Here is a 21720-nt window from a genome sequence, read left to right on the forward strand (position 1 = left end):
AAAAGGATGCACAGAAAGGATAGATAATGAGAGCAGAAAAGAGTCCAAATGGTAGAAAGGCCTTATAGTCCAGCCTATGACTTGAGGCTACAAGTAAAGGACGGGGAAAGAAGATGTTCTGGATGGTAGAATAAAGAAAACTATGGCGGATCTTGAGGGACAGCCATTGGTTTCGGTGGCAGGCAAGGGGGGAAATGCTGATTCATTCAATAAATATTCATGAGCATATATTCTATGTCAGGCTAGGGACACAAACATGAGTGAAGTGCAGTCCCTGTCCCCAAGGAACAGGGAAGACAGAATATGAACAGCAATACAAACGGCAAAGGAAACCGTGCATACAGTGAGCCAACCTGCACCAGGGGGTGGCGACAAGAAAGAGCTCCCAGAGGAAAGTCCATCTCGCAGGGTAAGGACATTTGGCCACAAAAGGAGAGAAGGGTGTTCTAAGAGGAGGGACTACAGGTATTAAAGCACAAGTTCACACTTGAGCAACCAAGTCATTCATTACAATGAATGGCACATAATGAAAAATGTAGAGAAATGAGTCAGATTTGTATAGTGAGGCCTGGGGATTTCATTAAGAATCCAGAATCCAGAATCAAAAAATTCTGCCATGTTTTCATCAAGGGAATAAAATAACCCATTTTGCATTTTACAATAGATCTGCCCCAAGGGTAGGGCTGAAGCAACGGATTAAAAAGGGAAAGACCAGGAGATCCACATGGTCTCTCCTGGGTTATGACAACAGGCTCCCAGCCTCACAGCAAGGCCCATAACAAACCCCACCTTCCTACGCTTGGGTGGCCTGCTGGCTGACAATTAATCTGGGAGGAAGAGCAGGTTTATTGAGAAGGTGGTAGACTGGATTCTGGAGATGCCTGTGGGATTTCCAACTGGTAACATCCAGTAGACAGCCAGAAAGATGCAATGTGAACACAGGGTGGGGAGGAAGGCTGGAATTACAGACAAGGAGAACCTCAGCACAGAAGTCTTGGGAGGGTGAGGGTCCCTGGGGGAAGTGTGAAAGCAAGTCTGTGGACGGAAACCCAGAGGCCCCAACAACACTGAAGAGATGGACAGAAGAAAAGACACACGGCGGCAGCGATGGGGGCTGGAGCAGTGTGATCTGGGAACAGGCAGAAGAGGAAGCTTCTAGGAGAGTCACAAGACAGAAGTCATCTCCAGTCACATTATGCCTCACACCTGATGCCTCTAAATCTATACCCTTCTCTTCCTGGCAGTCAGAGCTCTTAATAAAACGTTCTCTCTCATCTGCTCCTGTGCTCAAAGATCATGAGTCATATCTCAGCACACGATCAGCAGTGACAACCACTGGGGAGGGTGTCTAGTCCTCTCTGCTGGTAGCTTACCGAGGTCTATTATCACATTTCTAATCATGGCCAATTGGAAATTAAGCATCTTCTTAATTTTCCCAGCCATGGAGTTATTCTAAAATGTTTTTAGCCGTGATGCAAGGGCTTCCCTGGTGGCTCACAGAGTAAGGAATCTACCTGTAATGCAATGACCCAAACTCTATCATGACTATATTTAAACAACTGTCTACATCGAGCAGAATGAAACAACCACCAGGATATCAGCTAAGAAACTGGGTATTAGTTCTAGTTCAGTTGTGAACTAGCTGTGTGAACTTGAGCACGCCACTCATCCTCCCTGGACACGGTTTTCATTCCCCAGTAAACATGTTCAACAAGGTGCTGGCTCCAGTCTGCTTCCATGACAAAGTTGATCTTGATCCTCTCCCTGCAGCTTTAAGGCTTCTGGAGGCTCAGGGGCCCTCCTATAGATCAGCTCATGCTTTTGCCCATGGCAGGGCGGCTGGGAGGGGGTGGACAAAATTTGAAAACCATCAAGCCCATCATTTTTCCTAGTTTTTCACATCAAAAGGGCCAGAATATGTTCACACAGAATATACTTAACTGAACCCAAAGAAGAATTTGCTTTACTTTGTCCATGAGGTTTCCTAACAAAAACATCAGTACTACATGCTGTGAGCCACCACCCACAGTGACACATTCTTCTCCTGAATTTCTGCTGGAGTCTTTGAACAAGGGCAAACTTTATAATCTCAGACACTGGAGCACAGCTGGCATAGTAGCAGGAGAGTGTGCTCTCAGTCATGTCTGACTGTGCGATGCCATGGATTGCAGCCCACCAGGCTCCTCTGTCCATAGAATTTTCCAGGCAAAAATAGTGGAATCGGTTGCCATTTCCTGCTCCAGGGGATCTTCCCAAACCAGGGATTGAACCTGACACTCCTGTGTCTCCTGCACTGGCAGGCAGACTCTTTATCCTTGAGCCACCAGGGAATGGGTCCTTAATGTAGAAGCATGCCCTGGTGCCTGTCTGAAAGATGTTTGTTGACTCAAGCAGACTAGGAGATGCTAGGAGATGAGAAATGAACAAAGCAGGAATGACTGCTAAGAGCTCCATGTAATTGGAGGGCAAACAGGGATGCAGATACATTAAAATAAAAAAAATCAACTAGCCAAAATAGATTCAAAGCATGCTAATGTTGCCACTAATATCCAAGAGATATATTCTTCACCAGAAAAACCACTTAATGGGGAAGAAGGGACAATGTTAGATGTAAAAATAACCTCAAAGTGTATACTCTGCCTTACACACATTGACAGCTCTGCTCTGAGATAGATAAAAAGCAGGCTCAGCTTCTTAAAGTTCCTCCCAGCCCTCCCAAGGCCTTGAGTGCTTTAAAAAGAGGGTACGTCTGATAAACAGTGTTTGAAACAATTACCAAGTAAAACTTAGGCAGTAAGAAAATGTGGCTTTGCCCCAGAGCCAGGGAATAATAAAATACAAGAAGGCATCATAGTGATAAAAGGGGGTATTCATTCATAACAGCCCATGATAGATATTACCCTAGAAGCCCATTTAAATTTGGTACAACCTTAGGAGGCAAGTCTTATTATTATCCTTGTTTAAGAGAAAACACTGAGGCATGAGGGACATGTTTGGAGCAAACACTTTGCTCCAAAGTTTGCTCCAAACTCACAACACTAAATAGAAGTCTGGCTTCTAACCGAGGTTGTCTGGTTTCAGTACCAACACTCTTTAATTATTAGACCAGAAACAATAAAATAGGTAAAGAATATAAATAGGCAAGTCAGGCAGCAAAAAAACCAAATGGCAAATAAACATGAAAATATGAAAAATATCACTACTAAGCAGTAAAATAGAAATTAGAGCAGTGAAACATCATTTCTTATTCCTCTGGATGCAGAGAAACGGGAATATGAGTTGTTACAACCTTTTGGGGAAGTAACCTGGTAATATTTAAAGCACTAAAAACATGATAAACTGTGACCCAGAAATCCCACCTTGGGGAATTCCTAGTACTGAAATAAGAGTGTGAGTATTTGAGTTTTAAATATGTTATGATGTTTATTGTGCAGTGCTTGTGTAGACTAAAAACAGAAAATTATCTAGATGCTCGTGAATAGGGAGATGACTAAATAAAGTGTGCAGTATCCATATTTGGAATATTATGCAGCTATGGAAATGAGTTTGAAGACAAAAGATTGAAGGCAGGAAGAGAAGGGGATGACAGAGGATGAGATGGTTGGATGGCATCACCGACTTGATGCACCTGAGTTTGAGCAAACTCCAGGAGCTGGTGATGGACAGGGAAGCCTGGCGTGCTGCAGTCCATGGGGTCACAAAGAATCGGACACGACTGTGTGACTGAACTGAACTGATGGAAATGAGTGAACTAGACCCTGTATGACCCTAGAGGGACCCTTAAACAAATATTTTTAAGTGGTAGAGCAAGTTTCAGAGTAATGTATATACCATGAGCACATTAAAAAACATATAACTAAAACCACTATACATGTGTATATATGTTTCCGTGAGCAATTAGTTTAGTGAAGGAGAAACTATAACAGGTTAATAACATTGGTGATCTCAAGAATGTGGGGATGGAGGTTGAAGGGAAAAGATGAACTTTTCTTTATGTGACTTTGAATATTTTTACTTATTATAGAAAACACATTTATTTTCACTTCAGTTCAGTTCAGTTCAGTCGCTCAGTCGTGTCCGACTCTTTGAGACCCCATGAATCGCAGCACGCCAGGCCTCCCTGTCCATCACCAACTCCCGAAGTTCTCTCAGACTCACGTCCATCGAGTCGGTGATGCCATCCAGCCATCTCATCCTCTGTCGTCCCCTTCTCTTCCTGCCCCAAGCCCTCCCAGCATCAGAGTTATTTTCACTTAAGTTCTAGTAAAGACAATGAAATAAAATAAATTTTGGTAGTAAGTACTTTGATGAAAGTGAAAGAGGAGTAAAAAAGTTGGCTTAAAGCTCAACATTCAGAAAACGAAGATCATGGCATTTGGTCCCATCACTTCATGGGAAATAGATGGGGAAACAGTGGAAACAGTGTCAGACTTTATTTTGGAGGGCTCCAAAATCACTGCAGATGGTGACTGCAGCCATGAAATTAAAAGATGCTTACTCCTTGGAAGGAAAGTTATGACCAACCTAGATAGTATATTCAAAAGCAGAGACATTACTTTGCCAACTAAGGTCCATCTAGTCAAGGCTATGGTTTTTCCAGCAGTCATGTATGGATGTGAGAGTTGGACTGTGAAGAAGGCTGAGCACCGAAGAATTGATGCTTTTGAACTGTGGTGTTGGAGAAGACTCTTGAGAGTCCCTTGGACTGCAAGAAGATCCAACCAGTCCATTCTAAAGGAGATCAGCCCTGGGATTTCTTTGGAAGGAATGATGCTGAAGCTGAAACTCCAGTACTTTGGCCACCTCATGCGAAGAGTTGACTTATTGGAAAAGACCCTGATGCTGGGAGGGATTGGGGGCAGGAGGAGAAGGGGACGACTGAGGATGAGATGGCTGGATGGCATCACTGACTCGATGGACATGAGTCTGGGTGAACTCCGGGAGTTGGTGATGGACAGGGAGGCCTGGCGTGCTGTGGTTCATGGGGTCGCAAAGAGTCGGACACAACTGAGCGACTGAACTGAACCGAACCGAAGTACTTTCACAATCTAAGAGCCCACAAAACAGAACTGTAAAAAAATAGCCCACAGACAATGCTGTCCAGCACTTCTCAAAGTGACAGAAACCAGCCCTGCTCTTAAAATAACCTGAGGTCAGTCCATACTGTGGATGGAAGAATAATGCAATTGCTCCTTCCCAAACCCGGTTGCTGCCATCTTACCCACTGTCCGTCTGATACTTGGGTTCCATGTACAGGAAACCGAGAGGAAAATGGAGAAAGAAAAGTAACGGCAGAGCCATTCTCTGTAAAAACTGACACTTCTCAGAAATCACGAAGAGAATGAATTGTCTAAAACAAAAGCCATTCCACCCACTCCTGTAAAGCCCAAGTTTAATCACTAATGATGCACTCTGACAATGGTTTCTTCCTTTCTTCAGTTATGAACCATCCATTTAAGAATTCCCAGAAGAACTACTGCAGAGTTTAGGCCCGGTGTGCTGCAGTCCATAGGGTCACAGAGTTGGACATGACTGAATGACTGAACTGAACTGAACTGAACAGCTTAAGTTTACCTCTGAGCAGGTAAAACAATAGGAGGCCAGAGCATCGTACTTTGAGGGTGAGTCATCAGAAAAATATTCTGACTGTTGGCTCATTCAAACACAATGGGTTGGAAATAGGAAATAGGATTTGCAAAATCCTTTGAAGTCAGAATATATACTTTTTAATTTACAGAGCTGTCATGATTTGTTTCTACTACTTCCCTGATATTTAACTCCCTGGGACTACTATCGCACCCTCTGTGACACAAAGCTGCAATAAAACATTCTAGATAAGGAAGCCCAAGGAATGGAATGCCAGCTGACCTCACAAACACGACCCTAGCCAATTCCTTTGTGTCGTAACACAATGACATAGTTTTCTGGACTAGGATACAGGGAAGGAAGCATTTATTACAATGTGGTTTAAAAACTCAGAGAAGGTGTCTGAAATTCTTTGGTTTCTAACAAATACTTGTGAGCTTGGCACCCTGATGCTTACTGAACCTCAGTCAGACTATAAAATCTGAAACACCACACTCTAGTCTGCATTCAACTGTGTAAAATTTACCTAGGAAGGTAAATTCATTCCCTAAAAACAAGTTACACAGTAATAGGATGGGAGCAATTTTGGTTGAGCATGAAACAATGGTTCTCTTTCCCAACCACTTGGGGAGACCAAATTAAGACTGAGCGGCTGTTTTTGAGTACAGCAAGAACACAAAAATAGAACAGTTATGGAGGAAAATATAAGGAGAATGAGAGTTTTCTTCATACTATCTTTACACAGGAGACGATATATATATGTGTGTGCATATTCATTCCAATGTTACCTAAGATAAATGTAACCAGAAAAAAAATATTTATCAAATAAATAGTAATCAGGTTTACCATATTACCCCTTGACACTGCAGAGGAGAAACCAATCAACTAACTTTAACTACAGTTTGTATATTTAATAAACATGTTTATAAGACTATGTACTCAATACTTTAAATGCTGGTACATTTAAAACAAACAAATATTTGGTTCTGTGTTAGACAACAGAAGGAAAAGAACAGGTTTTAGGGTATACACAGTATGCCCCATCAGAAAACAATGAAGATGTCCAGTACTACATGTACAAGCAACAAAAGGGCCAGGAATATACAAAATATGCCCCAAACCTGAGTCCACATCACTCCTACTGTATGTCAAGGGCCCCTGCATTACATTCCACAATGAAATATCAACTATTTTTGTACTAAAACAACTTCCTGTCGCTCACATCCTGTTTGGTTATGTCTCAGTCACAGCAGAAAACGAAAGCTGAGGCAACAGGATGAATGAAGCAGAAAGAGGAGCTGTGCTGAGGAGCCTGCCATTAAATTATACCTTGGCCTGCCCCCATTGTTCTAGTCCTTTCTCTGCAATCCAGCTCAACAGTGACCTGACCTCCCCATGGACCGTTTCCCACTACTGACCCCTTAACTTCCTCATCCCCTTGACTAAACTCTCCCTTCTCATACAGCTGTGGGACTCCAGCCTTGCTCCCCACCTCCCCCGATTCAGTCTCAGATTCTGAAGCTCTGGAATCCATTCCTTCTAAAATTAGGATAACCAATGATCAATCACCCTTCCTCCTTTCTTAACAGGTACTGATGATCCCCGCTCCAGAAACACTGAAGGGAGTTAGAAACAGTCAAAACCACTCACACTCGGGGCCCTGGATGATGGAGGGGCTGAGAGCCGGGCACACAGGTGCCTGAGCCCCTCATACTGTATTTGGCCACCAAGCAAGCGCCTGGACAAGAGGCCTCGCTGACAGACACCTGCCTCACAGGGTCAGCTGCTGTGCCACAGCATGCCGATGAGCGATGGCACAGCTTAATTTTTCTTTTTCCCTTTGAAAAATTACCTTCTGCCTTTTTCTACCTTCTTTAAGTAAAATGGTTTTAGAACACTTGAGAGCTGGCATGAGGTGGGCTGGCGGGTGGGGAGGGGGAACAACAGTTAAGCCCCTTATCAGTTCAGTCGCTCAGTCATGTCCGACTCTTCCCGACCCCATGAATCGCAGCACGCCAGGCCTCCCTGTCCATCATCAACTCCCGGAGTTTACCGAAACTCATGTCCATTGAGTTGGTGATGCCATCCAGCCATCTCATCCTCTGTCGTCCCCTTCTCCTCCTGCCCCCAATCCCTCCTAGCATCAGGGTCTTTTCCAATGAGTCAACTCTTCACGTGAGGTAGCCAAAGTATTGGAATTTCAGCTTCAGCATCAGTCCTGCCAATGAACACCCAGGACTTATCTCCCTTAGGATAGACTGGTTGGATCTCCTTGCAGTCAAAGGGACTCTCAAGAGTCTTCTCCAACACCACAGTTCAAAAGCAACAATTCTTCGGCGCTCAGCTTTCTTCACAGTCCAACTCCCACATCCATACATGACCACTGGAAAAACCACAGCCTTGACTAGATGGACCTTTGTTGGCAAAGTAATGTCTCTGCTTTTTTAATATGCTATCTATGTTGGTCATAGCTTTCCTTCCAAGGAGTAAGCATCTTTTAATTTCATGGCTGCAATCACCATCTGCAGTGGTTTTGGAGCCCCAAAAAATTAAGTCTGACACTGTTTCCACATCTATTTCCCATGAAGTGATGGGACCAGATGCCACGATCTTCGTTTTCTGAATGTTGAGCTTTAAACCAACTTTTTCACTCTCCACTTTCACTTTCATCAAGAGGCTTTTTAGCTCTTCTTCACTTTTTGCCATATGGGTGGTGTCATCTACATATCTGAGGTTATTGATATTTCTCCCAGCAATCTTGATTCCAGCTTGTGCTTCTTCCAGCCCAGAGTTTCTCATGATGTACTCTGCATAGAAGTTAAATAAGCAGGGTGACAATATACAGCCTTGACGTACTCCTTTTCCTATTTGGAACCAGTCTGTTGTTCCATGTCCAGTTCTAACTGTTGCTTCCTGACCTGCATACAGGTTTCTCAAGAGGCAGGTCAGGTGGCCTGGTATTCCCATCTCTCTCAGAATTTTCCGCAGTTTATTGTGACCCACAAAGTCAAAGGCTTTGACATAGTCAATAAAGCAGAAATCGATGTTTTTCTGGAATTCTCTTGCTTTTTCCATGATCCAGCAGATGTTGGCAATTTGATCTCTGGTTCCTCTGCCTTTTCTAAAACCAGCTTGAACATCTGGAAGCTCACGGTTCACGTATCGCTGAAGCCTGGCTTGGAGAATTTTGAGCATTCCTTTACTAGCATGTGAGATGAGTGCAATTGTGTGGTAGTTTGAGTATTCTTTTGCATTGCCTTTCTTTGGGATTGGAATGAAAACTGACCTTTTCCAGTCCTGTGGCCGCTGCTGAGTTTTCCAAATTTGCTGGCATATTGAGTGCAGCACTTTCACAGCATCATCTTTCAGGATCTGAAATAGCTCAACTGGAATGCCATCACCTCCACTAGCTTTGTTCGTAGTGATGCTTTCTAAGGCCCACTTGACTTCACATTCCATGATGTCTGGCTAAAGCCCCTTATTATGCTATACTTTTTAGATTTCGACCATGACTTGAAGTAAGAAATACATTTATATCACAACCACACACACACATACTCTCTCTCTCTCTCTCCATATATACATGTTTATATGCATGATATATAGTATCTTAAATAATATCTATCATTATTAAGGGCAGGGCACTTTAGTATTCTCTATGCAATTCTATCCACTTTTTTATTCTGGGTCACATACTGTTGAGCTTAAGAAGCCTGCCACAAAGAGTACGTATATATGCTTCCATTTTTAGGAAGTTCTAGAAGAGTTAGAACTAATCTATGGTGATAGAGGTCAAAACGGTAAGGGTATCAGCTGAGACGGAGGATATAAGACAGTCTGCTGAGGTGCTGGAAATGTTCTAAATGTTGACATGGGTGGGGGTTCTGTGGGTGTGCCAACGTGAAATCCAGCAAGCTATACACTTAGTGCCCGGGCACGTCACTCTATGTAAGTCCTACTTCAGTTAAAAGAAAAAATAAATAAATAAAACATTAAAATGAAAAATAAATGAGAAATGGAGGTTAAAACCAATTTAATTACCTTTTACCAATTAAAACAGCTTCAGCTAAGTTGGTCGTTACCCACTGTTTGAAAACAGCTTCAAATATATCTTATAAATATACTCTTTAAAGAATAAATGTATGTGATCTATGTCTCCTTTAAGTCTGGCAACCAAGGAATTCTAAATCATGCTGTCCAGGTAGCAGTAGTCAATAAGAGAAAAAAGGAAGGCACAGCTTTTATATGTCTTCACAGGAAAAATACAGACTTCTACTTAATATTAAGCTCAAAGAAAAGCTATGACAAACCTAGTCAGCATATTAAAAAGCAGAGACATTATTTTACCAACAGAGGTCCATGAAGTCAAAGCTATGGTTTTTTCAGTAGTCATGTATGGATGTGAGAGCTGTACCATAAAGAAAGATAAGCACCAAAGAATTGATGCTTTTGAACTGTGGTGTTGGAGAAGACTCTTGGGAGTCCTTTGGGCTGCAAGGAGATCAAACCAGTCCATCCTAAAGGAAATCAGTCCTGAATATTCACTGGAAGGACTGATGCTGAAGCTGAAGCTCCAATACTTTAGCCCCCTGATGTGAAAAGCTGAGTCATTAGAAAAGACCCTGAGTCATTAGAAAAGATTGAGGGCAAGAGGAGAAAGGGGCGACAGAAGATGAGATGGTTGGATGGTATCACTGACTCAATGGACAAGAGTTTGAGCAAGCTCTGGGAGACAGTGAAGGACGGGGAAGCCTGGCATGCTGCAGACCATGGGGTCGCAAAGAGTTGGACACAACTGAGTGACTGAACTACAACAAAAACAAAGCTCAAATAATATGAGCCTTCTCTTAGGTGTCCACTGTGTTCACCCAGTTAAATGGACAAAGTTACTTTTTTGAATTATAGACTGAACTGCATATATTATCTGTTTGAACAAACATTTTGCTTTGAGAAATCACAAACCCCAAAACATCCAGAAACAAAAAAGAAATCTCAATGTAAATATGGTACACAGAAGTTCATAACAAAAAACAAACACATAAGCCAAAAATCTTCTAGCCTAGAAGGTTACAATGGTGGCACTAAAATTAGCTTTAATAGGCAGGTGCTAAAAAGACACTCTGGTAACAGTCAAGTTCCAAAGAAAAACAATATTCTCAAGTCCCAGCCAGGGAGGTAAGTTTTATATTTTAGAACAGCTATGTTGTCTTAAAGTAAAGGTCAATGTTGAATGCCAGTCTATTTATAATGGTATATAGATAAACCATGTTTTCTATTACAGTGTTTAAGATGTGGGTGTGTAGGGTCTCTATTTCACTGTATTCTCACACACAAAAAAAAGAGACAGAATAAAAAGGGAATAACAGAGTAAGAATATAAAGGGCCAAAGAAGACAAAGATATTTCTCTCATTTAAAAAGAATCATTCATAGATGCACACAAGGAGACAAGTACAAGGATATTCATTGTAGTATTGTTTGTAATAGAAAAAAAATGAAAATAAGAGAACTGCTAAAATAAAATGCTTACACAATGCAATAAAGGGTATGAATTCGATCTATATACCAACTTGGATGGATCTCAAAAATGAGGCTGAATTAAAAATAAAAGCAAGTACAGAAGACTACGTATTCATTTAAATAACATTTTAAACATGCAAAACACAGCTGTATATTATTATGATAGATATAATGGTAAAGATAAAAACAAAAGGAAGTATCCCTAGAAAATCCATAACAGTGGTTGTCTCTAGATGAGGCTGTAAGGGAAGAAGGGAATGGAGTAAGGATGATGCTTAAGAAAGAATTTCAACTATAAAGGATATTTTATTTCTTTAAAAGATATTGAAACTGAAAGAACAATACAGTAACAGGTGTGGAATCTGGGTGGTGGGAATGTGGATGTTTCGATCTTCTCTGTGCTTTTTGGTAATTTCTGAGCTTCTCAAAATTATATAAAAAAACAGGTATAACTATTTTGTTCTTCCATTCAGAGTGACCCAGGAACAATTCATATAACTCAGGCAACTCTTTTTGGTTCAGTAACAAGATTACTAGTAATACAGATCCATCCTCTTTGGAATTGTCTCTATTAACTTAAATAAGAGAGCATACGTGTGAACACAGACATGTTACCATGGAAACATTCACCTGTGCATCTTGGTTATTTCTTCAATATGTGTAATGTGGTATGAAATATCATGGAGGAAAAACAAAGAAGAACAAAAAAAGAATATGTCACAAGGCACTTTCTGGAAAACAAACTGAAACCCGACTCGGGTCAGTAACGGTATTTTACCTCACCGAAGACTATGGTCAAAAATTAGCAGTAAGTGCACCATGAGTTTAGTAGTTCACTACCATGTATTTGTGAAGCATTTCAACACCATCCTATGAAGAGTGGAAGATTTAACATGAGGTTACCTTGGCAAGTTCAGGCAGGTAGCTATCTAAACTGGAACCAGAACCTTCCAATTTGCTTTGTTCATCATCTAAAACAGTAAAAGAGAACACCCAAGTCACCTGTAGTTGAATGTATTTTATTTAAAACAGGAAAAGGAAGGCTGTTTCTCTTATGTGGCCTGGAACACTGTGGTTTTCAATCTGGATACCCAACAGAAACACCTCAGGGCTTTTAAAAACTGCTGATGCCAGGCCCAGGGGTGAGCACAGAATATTTGATGGTGGAACAGCCTGGGCAGTGTTTAAGCAGAACTGTCATTAGCTATGGACAGCAGGCCACGTGGCCACACCCACTGGGCCAACTAACACAGAATCTCTGGGGGGAGAAAGGGAAGCGCATCTGTTAAAGGTTCCCAGGCTCTTCTAAGGCACAGCCAGCAGGGCTGGGAATCACCTGTCCAAGGGCCTGAATTGTCAAGAACGTAGCCAGATCTCCCCACCCACTGATTTGATCTGTGGCTTCTGCCCATCCTAACTCTGACTTGAAAATTCCAAAGGATATGATTAATGATAACAATAAAAACCATAATTAGCATTTTAAGTGCTGACTCTCGGCCAGGCACTTGAGATTCATTATCTTGCTTAACCTTCCCACCAACCAGCAAGTTCTGTATTTATTCCTACTTTACAAGTGAGTAAACCAAGGCTCTGAAAACAGGGAGCTCGCCTGAGGTCTGTCACAGCTGACGAATGGTATTGCTGGGACTTGAATTCAGGTCTTCCTTTCTGTCTCCAAAGCTGTGGTTCTTCCCATTACACGATTTCCTTACACAAATGATGTCAGCGTAGGACATCCTACTGTAAGGCCAACAGCCCATCTGTAAGGAGCTCACGTGTGTCCCACCTCCATGTACCTGTCAGTAATCTACTTCCTGCATCCTCTGGGGAAACGGAAGACACAGTGGAGCGTTCGCACACCTGGAGAGAGCCACACCTGCTTACCTTCATGAGAGTCTCCATTCCGCTTTTCCTGCATCGCAGCTTCAAAGTTGAGCTGGAGAATCTTGTTCAGAATTGTGATCCACTCTTCCATCTCCACTTCACTGTCTGCTGCCAACAGGTAACTACTTTTGTCCTGCATCTTGAGCTCAAAAGCAAAACGCCTGACTTTGTTGTTCTGAAAGGGGGAAGGAGGGAAAGAAACATATTTTAGAAGAATTGGGACACCCTTGAAAATTCTTCTCTTTATTGTCTGCTGGTGAGTACTATCTCACCAGCATTTCAGATCGAGTCATTTAAAAAAGCAAGCCCCTTCCCCTTCAGCCCTCATCATTCTCCACCTTCCCTGATTTATCTTCTTCGTGGCTTTATTTTCCCATCTGACACATTACAGGTTTTACATATTTATCTTATTTGCTGTCTGGCCCATCCAATGGAATGGGAGCTCCTCAGGGCAGAGATTTCTGTTCTTCCCTCCTTCATCCCTGTTTCTAGAACACTGCCTGGCAGGTAATATGCCCTTGAAAAATATCTGAATGAATGAAAGTTCACTGAAAATTTTCAATTTCTCTAGCTCCTATTTTTTTTTAAATGAAGTAATATGTGGTATTACATTTTAAAAGCAAACCATTATCAGTGGATCCATGGTGGCTCAGATGGTAAAGAATCTGCCTGCAAAGCAGGAGACCCAGGTTCGATCCCTGGGTCAGAAAGACCCCTTGGAGAAGGGAAAGGCAACCCACCCCAGTATTCTTGCCTGGAGAATCCTATGGACAGAGGAGCCTGGTGGGCTGCCGTCTGTAGGGTTGCAAAGAGTTGGACATGACTGAGTGACAAACACTACTAAATACTGCTATTATTTAGCAGTAGGTTTTACTTCGTTACCTGGAACTTTCTCACCACTTACGAGTCTCAGAAGGTATTTAGACACCAGGTCTCCCTTCCCCCAGCTTCCCTCATGCCCCCAGCTTTTCTGCCCAAAGTATAAAAACCGTAATCCACGTGCACTGTATTCAAAGGATGAATGTGCTGGGAGACCAGGGTTTCTGCATCTGGGCACTGCTGACTCCTGGGCCCTCTGTTAACGGGAATGGTCCTGGGCCCCGCAGCCTGTGTGGAAGCAGCCTGGCCTTACCCCCAGATGCTAGTAGCATACCCCCCAGCTGTGACAATACAAACTTGCCTCCAGATAATATCAATCTTCCCCTGGGGGTACAATCACCCTGGGGCCTGCACTAGACAGAGGTTCAGCTCCGAGGAGTATGACACAAGACTCCTGGCGAGGACAGGGTGAGGGATGTGACGTCACACAGTGCCACCTACGTGCGGGGGCCAGGCAGACAGCTCACTCATTAAAATGCTGGCTGGTTAGCCGCTGGCCCTGGGGGGCCTCAGTGAAGGTCTCAGAGACAGGGTGGCCTCCCAAAGGTGGCTCTGAGTCCTCCACAGCATGGTTTTCAGGAGACAGCTGCTCCTGAGGAGCATGTGGACCACCATGCCATGGGCACACTTCACAGCAAGCGTCAGAGGAGGGGTCGAAGGCAGGTGTGAAGGGAGTTCTCAGCACTCCTCATGCACTTCTTATTAGAAAAATATGGTAAACGTGGGGCTAGGAGCAGGTCTTGATTCCCAGTTATTCCTCTCTTTGAGCCTCATTCTCCACAAAATAAGTGTAATCAACTTCAAGGTCCTAAAATAGGGGCTCAAGATTCATTTCGGGTCTGTTTTTAAATTTTAGTTTAGGCATTTCTTTGAACTCACAGCACTGATCAACTAACTTTTTTACAATGTCCAAAAGCAATATTAGGGGAAAAAAACAAACCTGTAACACTTAAGCCATTAATTTTGGTGATTAGCTTACAAACAGATATGGAGATAGAAACAAATGATTTAAAAATTTTGAAGCCTTAGATACAATTCATTAAATGCAAAATGCCATCCACCACACCTGCAAAAAGAATATAAAGGAAGTGATAGCCACTGAGTTCAGAACCATAGAGTCTGAAATATGCTCCAGAGACAAAATGATCAGGAATGCTTTACTGCAAACCATCTATGTGTTGACTCTGGACTGAAGACCATCTAAATACTCTGCTGAAGACAGGCATCACAACTATCTTATAAAACAAAAGTAATTATTTCTACTTTCCACATGATGTTACCAATTATATATAGTTTTGCTTTAAACATTTTTTTTTTTAAAGTCAGTGATAGAAAATTCAACTAAAATCTAACTGAAAAGGTCTCTCAGCTTAAGAATACAAATGAAACTTCCACTTGGGAATCCCACACAAGAAGCTACTTCACTGTCATTGATAATGCACTCTGGTATGCCTCCCTTTATGCGGTGAATAAACATTCCTTGATATAATTTGGTTTACATAGTGGCAGCTTTCAGCTGAGGCTGGGTCACAAGCTGAGAGCACCATGGGGTCAATTATCTGTTGATGCAAAAATAATTTTCAGCAGACATTAAGTGGTGCTGTCATCTCGACCTAGGGTCTAGGTACACTTTCCTGTATTCCACTCCCTTTTTAAATTTCAGTCCTGCACAGTGTTTGTGGGTTTCTGCTGTTGTTGTAACCATCAGTAATTTAAAAGACCAGGATTTAACTAAAATTTTGTATTTCTGGTTTTCCTAAAAAAAAAACTCAGATGATCTAGCAGCCTTGAGCTGGCAGGGCCACCAGCAGCATCAGCTCCCCATTGAAGGGAGCCCTTGTGTTCCAGTTTGTCAGAGTCCCCAGCATTCCCCATTGCTTTACAAGCACACCTCTTCTTCCACCTAACTTATTGGTTTGGCACCTGCAGCCATCTGAATCTGGACCCATCTGGACCCCTAACTTCCATGCTCACTGTGATGAAACAACAAAGTCTGGACTTCTTCTCCCATCATTAACTACTAGAAAACTGGGCAAAAGAGATGAAACAACTGTTTCCAGATATTTTGCAACCATCAGTGCAGCCCTACGATCCCCGATAGAAAGGAAATGAATGAGATGAGCCCTATCAGCACCTTAGCTCTCTGCCTGGACCCAGAAAGGTGAGCCTGAACACAGTCCAACAGTTTGCTGACTGAAGAGACTGCCCAGAGTTCACAAGATGTAGGTAAACAGAACATGCAGGACAGAGTCTCCAGAATAAGAACAGAGTTCTTAGCACACACAGACAACAGAGACCCGAACTTAGTAACAACACATTCATTGTGTGGTTTCTATTTATATGTTATGCTTCACCAAAAAAGCTACTAAAAAAAAAAACCAAACAAACAAAGTCAAGACACAATAAGCTAAACTTCAGGTTACCATCCATAAGGGATAAAGAGAAGATCAATAGGGAATAGAATGGCATCAGACTCCAAAAATAACACTAGCACCTAGAAGACAATGGAAGATCTTCAATGTCTAAGGTAAATTTCACCTTGGATTTTGATACCCAGCCAAACTGTCAATCAAGTATGAATGCAAAACTACAGGTGTCTGTAGACAGACTAACTCAAAAAACTAAGATCCTATGAATAATTTCCCAGGAAGCAATTGGAGGATGTGTTCCTCTCAAGTAAGAAAGCAAAGGGTGAAAGAAGATGACACAGGATCCTGAAAACAGGGACTCTGACACAGGGAGGAAGGCAAAGGGAATTTCCAGGATGGTGACTGTACAGAGTCACCATCCAATCTGAACTGGTTCAGATTAGAGCAGGAAGGAGGGCTGCAGGAGCTGAAATCCTCCCTAGCATCACATAACATCCACAGTTGATGAAAAAAGAGAAGCAAACATTCCTTATCTAGCAATATGGACATAGAGCCCAGAAAAAATTTAAAAATAGTGGGAAAAGTTGAAAATGATCATTTCAGGGAGTGGAGAGTAGACAAAGTGAGGGTGATGCTAGCAGGAAGGCAGCTTTAGTGCTTCCTCTCTGTGCTCTGACATTTAAACCAAATGAACATACTATTTTGGATGAAAACAAAATTTAATTCTAAATAAACATGTGAATACATAAGCAAGGGCCAAACCAGAGAGCTGTGTCTCTAACCTTAGTTACACTGGCCCCACAAAACAACCCTTCTTAAAGGACCGAGCTTTGGGCCGATGTCATCAGCAGATACTGACTCATTTTAAGGAAGCATCCTCTGATTACGGTGACTGCGTCTATTGTGAGGAGTCGTCAAGGAGATTGTTCATTAAGCACACAGTGCTCTCTGTATGAGGGACCCCAAGAGAAATGTCTGAATGGACTTCATTCTGAGATTACTCGGGCAGCTTCTGTTTGTTTCTACAGACACTGTGCAACCAAATGGGTCTCTGAGCTAGAAAGCGCAGAGCCGGTGTGTCACCCACCCATAGCAGGCATTAGTTCTTTAAAATATATGCTTTTCCCTCAAACTAATCCCACCTCGTCTCTTCCCTACTCTGACTCCTGGTTCACCTTTCACACCCACTTTAAATTTATAATATCCTATATTTTTGGTATCCTTGTAAATTGCTACCTTAGATCTTCCTGGGAAATGGGAGGGGAGGGGATAAGTGGATGGACATATGAACGTGCAGATGGAGAAACTGCCAACCTGCTTTCAAAGGCAATTCCACACAGGTATGGAAGGAGCCACATCCAACTGTTAACAGCAGCTCTTTGAGAAAGGGAAAGATGGGGGCCGACAGGGACTTCTGCACTACCTGTATGTACTGTCTAATCTTCTATAATATTAACATGCTTACATACTGCATACGTGCTAAGTCACTCCAGTCTGTGACCCTATGGACTGTAACCCACCAGGCTCCTCTGTCTATGGGATTTTCCAGGCAAATATACTGGAGCGGGTTTCCATGTCCTTCACCAGGGCACCTTCCTGACCCAGGGATTGAACCCATGTCTCTTACATCTCATGCACTGGCAGGCGGTTCTTTACCACTAGTGCCATCTATTATGTATAATTAAAATAACATTTAAGATTCACTCTACAACTGTAACAGCACTTATGGCAACAAAAATACCTAATATTGGCTGAATGCTTACCAAGTACCAGCACTGTTCTAAGCTCTTTACATGTATTGATTAATTCTCTCCATAACCACATTCAGTGCTATCACTAGCCCCATTTAAAAAATGAGGAAACTGAGGTGCAGAGAAGTTAAATCATATCTCCAAGGTTACAGAGCTGGTCAGTGGTAGAATGGGGATATGAACTCAGTCTGCACCTGAAACCCAATCTCTTGATCAATATATACTACTCTGCCATGGGTATTATGATGATAAAAGTCATCACTGAGATTCTAAGAACTGTCCTGAATATTTCCAAGTTAATTCATCCAATCCTTTAACTTTTTTACCCTATTAAGGAAATATTATCATTATTTGAATTTTGCATATGAACAAACTTCAGTCAATAGCTGGTCCAAGGTCACACAGTTAAAAAGTAGATGAGCCAGGTTTTAAGAAGAAAAACATTTGCCAGAGCACTCGGGCCTCCTACAACATAATTCTGCCTGTCTCACACCCACTGTCTTCTAAACTGATGAAAAACAAACTCAATTTTTACATCTGCCATTATATTTCTACCACAAATATAGCCATTTTTGGAAGTGTTTGCTTAAATCTGCTAATTCATAGACAGTATTTTTACAAATGAGAAAACTCAATGATAAAACTTGTTTCATATTTACCTGAACCACACCCATACAGGAGTCGAGAAATATTGATCCTTTTGGTTCCTTGGAGATCTTTTCATCTTTATAAAAATTCAAATTGTAGGACCCATCACCAAGTTGAATCAGGTGGAAAAATCGTCTTTTAAATGACTGAGAGAAAAATACACACACCGTGATTGTTTCAAAATGAAAGGAGCCACAGTCTCTCTCAATAACTCACAATGATGCCCTGACGTAAAAACCATTTCAGTTCTCTCCAAAACAAATCTCTTTCTTGCCAGCGCCCAGGTAGCTGAGTGAGTTAAGACTCTCCATCGCATCTAATAATTTCCCTGGATTTAAATTCTGAGGGGCTGGTTCACTTAACATTCCTGGGTCATTTTTCTCACCCAGAGAATCAGAGATTTTTTACATAACCACCTAGAATCGGGGCAGTGAGTTCTGATTTTGGATGCAGCTGGAAAGGATGGAAACTTTCTCAAATCCCCAGGGTTTCTCGCTCAGAGTAGAAAGTGTTCTCGGCCTCACAATACTGGATGACTTTTCAGCCTCAGGGTTACGACAGTGAGCATTTCCCCTGATTTAATTTTATCTCTCCTGCCCATCCCACCTCCTTTCCATTGCTTCTCTTTACTATCAATTCTGGTCTTTCTCTGCTCCTACTTCTCTCCTGGATAGTTTTTACACTAGTTTTACTTTTCTCTTGGCAGCCTCCTTTCCAACTTAACCATATTCCCTTTAGTCGTTGATTTCCACTTTTCTTGATTTTGTTGCAGGAAAGCAAAATTGCTTAGGTGTAGCCCCTTGGTGATGCTCTGCAAGGTACTGAGTACCCCTTCTGTAATCAACACAGAGAAAGAAAGGCTATATGGCGACTGCACCTTCACACCAGCCTCCCAATAATCTTGTCACACTGGTGGTCGGAGGGTGACAAGTGGAGGGGGTGGAAACTGTACCAGTGAGGGTCGATCACTGATCACCAGGGAAGCATCTAATTAACCGGACAATGTCACTTTTGTTGGGAAGAACAGCATACCCATTCATCTTGAGCATCATTCCAAGACCTACAGCAGAAAGGGCTTAATCAAGTGAGAGCAGGGTGATGGGCCTCCTTACCCTCATGGTCACGCTTATTGCACTGTTCATGTTGCCTTTGTATAGCCAGCCGTGCTTGGTGATCCCACCCTTCTGAGAGCCGAGGGAGGCGGCATCCTAGGAGAGAAGGACACCACCAGTCAATCTCCCATTATCACTGATGGCAGATCCGTTCAATTCATGCCAGGTGGCCCCTCACTGCTTTACTGGAAACCGCCTGGCACTTATACCTACTAAGTTCACTTACCAGTAAATAAGGGGGACAAGCCTAAATTTCTGCAAACTCCAGTCCATTAAAAAGCAAAGCTTGCTCCAGTCCAAGTTGTTTCATTTTTAAGTGTTTAATGAGCCACAGAAAGTACATACCATACTCGACCACTCAAGCTGTAAGGTCTCGCCCAGTTTCATGAAAAATGTTTTCACATTACACTCCCCTACAGTTGGAAGACAAAAGCAAATTCCTGGAAAACTTCCCAGAGGCTTAGTTCAGGGAAAGGTGAATAAGAAAGGAAGGAAATATGAGGCAATAGAGAAAGGAGAGATAAAATGCTGGGGCAATAGAAAAGAGGGAAAGAGAGGCGAGAACACAGCAGGGAGAGAGAGAAGTGAAGAGCCACAGCTAGAAAAGTTAATAAAACTTGTTTCTTCAAGTTCTGACCCCAACTCTGAGATCTGGGTTTAAAAGGGCATGGGCTGGCCAGATGCTGCAAAAAATAGGTCAGGTATACATTTGTACATACAATAAGCAGACATGAAATACACACACACACACACACACACACACACAAATACACAAACTTTCCATGACATGCTGATCTGGGCCCCTTCCTTATTCTCTGAGATCACCCCCTGGTGATGCCTTTTCCCCTTTAAGGCTGGGCCCAATACACACTTCAGTAGGAACTTTAGGAAGAGAGGGCCACACAGTGTCAGTCACCCAGCTCACACCTCCTAAGCACTAGTCTAATTATGATCTCTATTTCTACAATCCAGTAGATAAATGCAGAAGGACCCATCTTATACTTTGTCTGAGATCACCTCAATTTTAGTCTTGGTGATTTTACTGCTGCCATTATATCTGCAATAATAGAAACAACTCACCTGCCTAGGATTTCACAGTTTGCTGTGTGCCCTTACATGTTATTTCAATCAGTCCTCCTCTCACTATTAATTCACACCAAGGTTTTAATATCTTGTTTTTCATTTCGAATGACCACTGACTCTTCCCAGAATACTTCTAAAGTGGTTTCTGAAATACTTTGCTGCTGTGCACATTATTAACGCCCACATTGAGCTGAGGAGGGGAGAAGAAGAAAAGCAGGGACAGGCGGTACTAACTTTTGTACTAGGTTTTCCTTGCTAGGTGCACGCAATACACTTAGGGCCCCAACTCAGCATCCTTTACACATGCCTAGTCATCATCCATCCTCCAACAGTAGGGAAAGTGGGCTTGTGAAAATCAGAGCTTCTGGGTCCCATTTACTTCACTCAAAGCTCTCCCTGAAGAAACAGCCATTTAAAACCTACTGGCTGCCAGTTTGTGTCAAATATCCCTTGAAAAACAACCTAAACCTGGGATCTAAGTTATCTTGATCTTTTTAACAGGGTAGCCAAATCTTGCCTTTGAAAACCATCTCAGAACAAATAAACAAGGACCAGAGGAACAGGCAATGCTATGCAGTCCAGTTGAAACAGAGACCATTATTTCAATCAAACAAGACATTTAAAAAAAATTCTTCCCCTGTTTCAAGAAACATTCCAATTCCTGTTTTGGATACACGTTGGTAATTTTCCAATAAATCGTCTAAATGTGAACTAAGTCGATTTTTAAATCCATAAGCGAGCAATCCTACCTCATCTTTGTCGACCTCCTCGTCCACTTCATAGACATGAACTGGAAGTTTATCAAACTTGGCCATTTTGCTTTAAAAAGAAGAAAGAAACTTGTTTTATAATTACCTAGTCTATGAAGAGATGCCACATTTCTTCCCACA

The 21720-nt window shown here is 42.2% G+C and overlaps 1 protein-coding gene across 22 annotated transcripts in view; it reads right to left on the reverse strand.

Moving 5' to 3' along the window:
* Nucleotides 1-21720, reverse strand: part of DOCK9 (dedicator of cytokinesis 9) — a 282181-nt gene that overhangs the window by 101797 nt on the left and 158664 nt on the right. For all 22 annotated transcript variants that reach the window (XM_040267373.1, XM_040267395.1, XM_040267374.1 and 19 more), the window contains exons 5-9: nt 21580-21649; nt 19748-19843; nt 18647-18781; nt 12989-13163; nt 12008-12075 (exon numbers count right to left, since the gene is read on the reverse strand). In XM_040267373.1, coding sequence (XP_040123307.1) covers nt 12008-12075; nt 12989-13163; nt 18647-18781; nt 19748-19843; nt 21580-21649 — 544 coding nt within the window. The remainder of the gene's footprint in view (nt 1-12007; nt 12076-12988; nt 13164-18646; nt 18782-19747; nt 19844-21579; nt 21650-21720) is intronic.

Source organism: Oryx dammah, unplaced genomic scaffold (genome assembly GCF_014754425.2).
Source record: "Oryx dammah isolate SB20612 unplaced genomic scaffold, SCBI_Odam_1.1 HiC_scaffold_24, whole genome shotgun sequence".
NCBI classification, from domain to species: Eukaryota; Metazoa; Chordata; class Mammalia; order Artiodactyla; family Bovidae; genus Oryx; species Oryx dammah.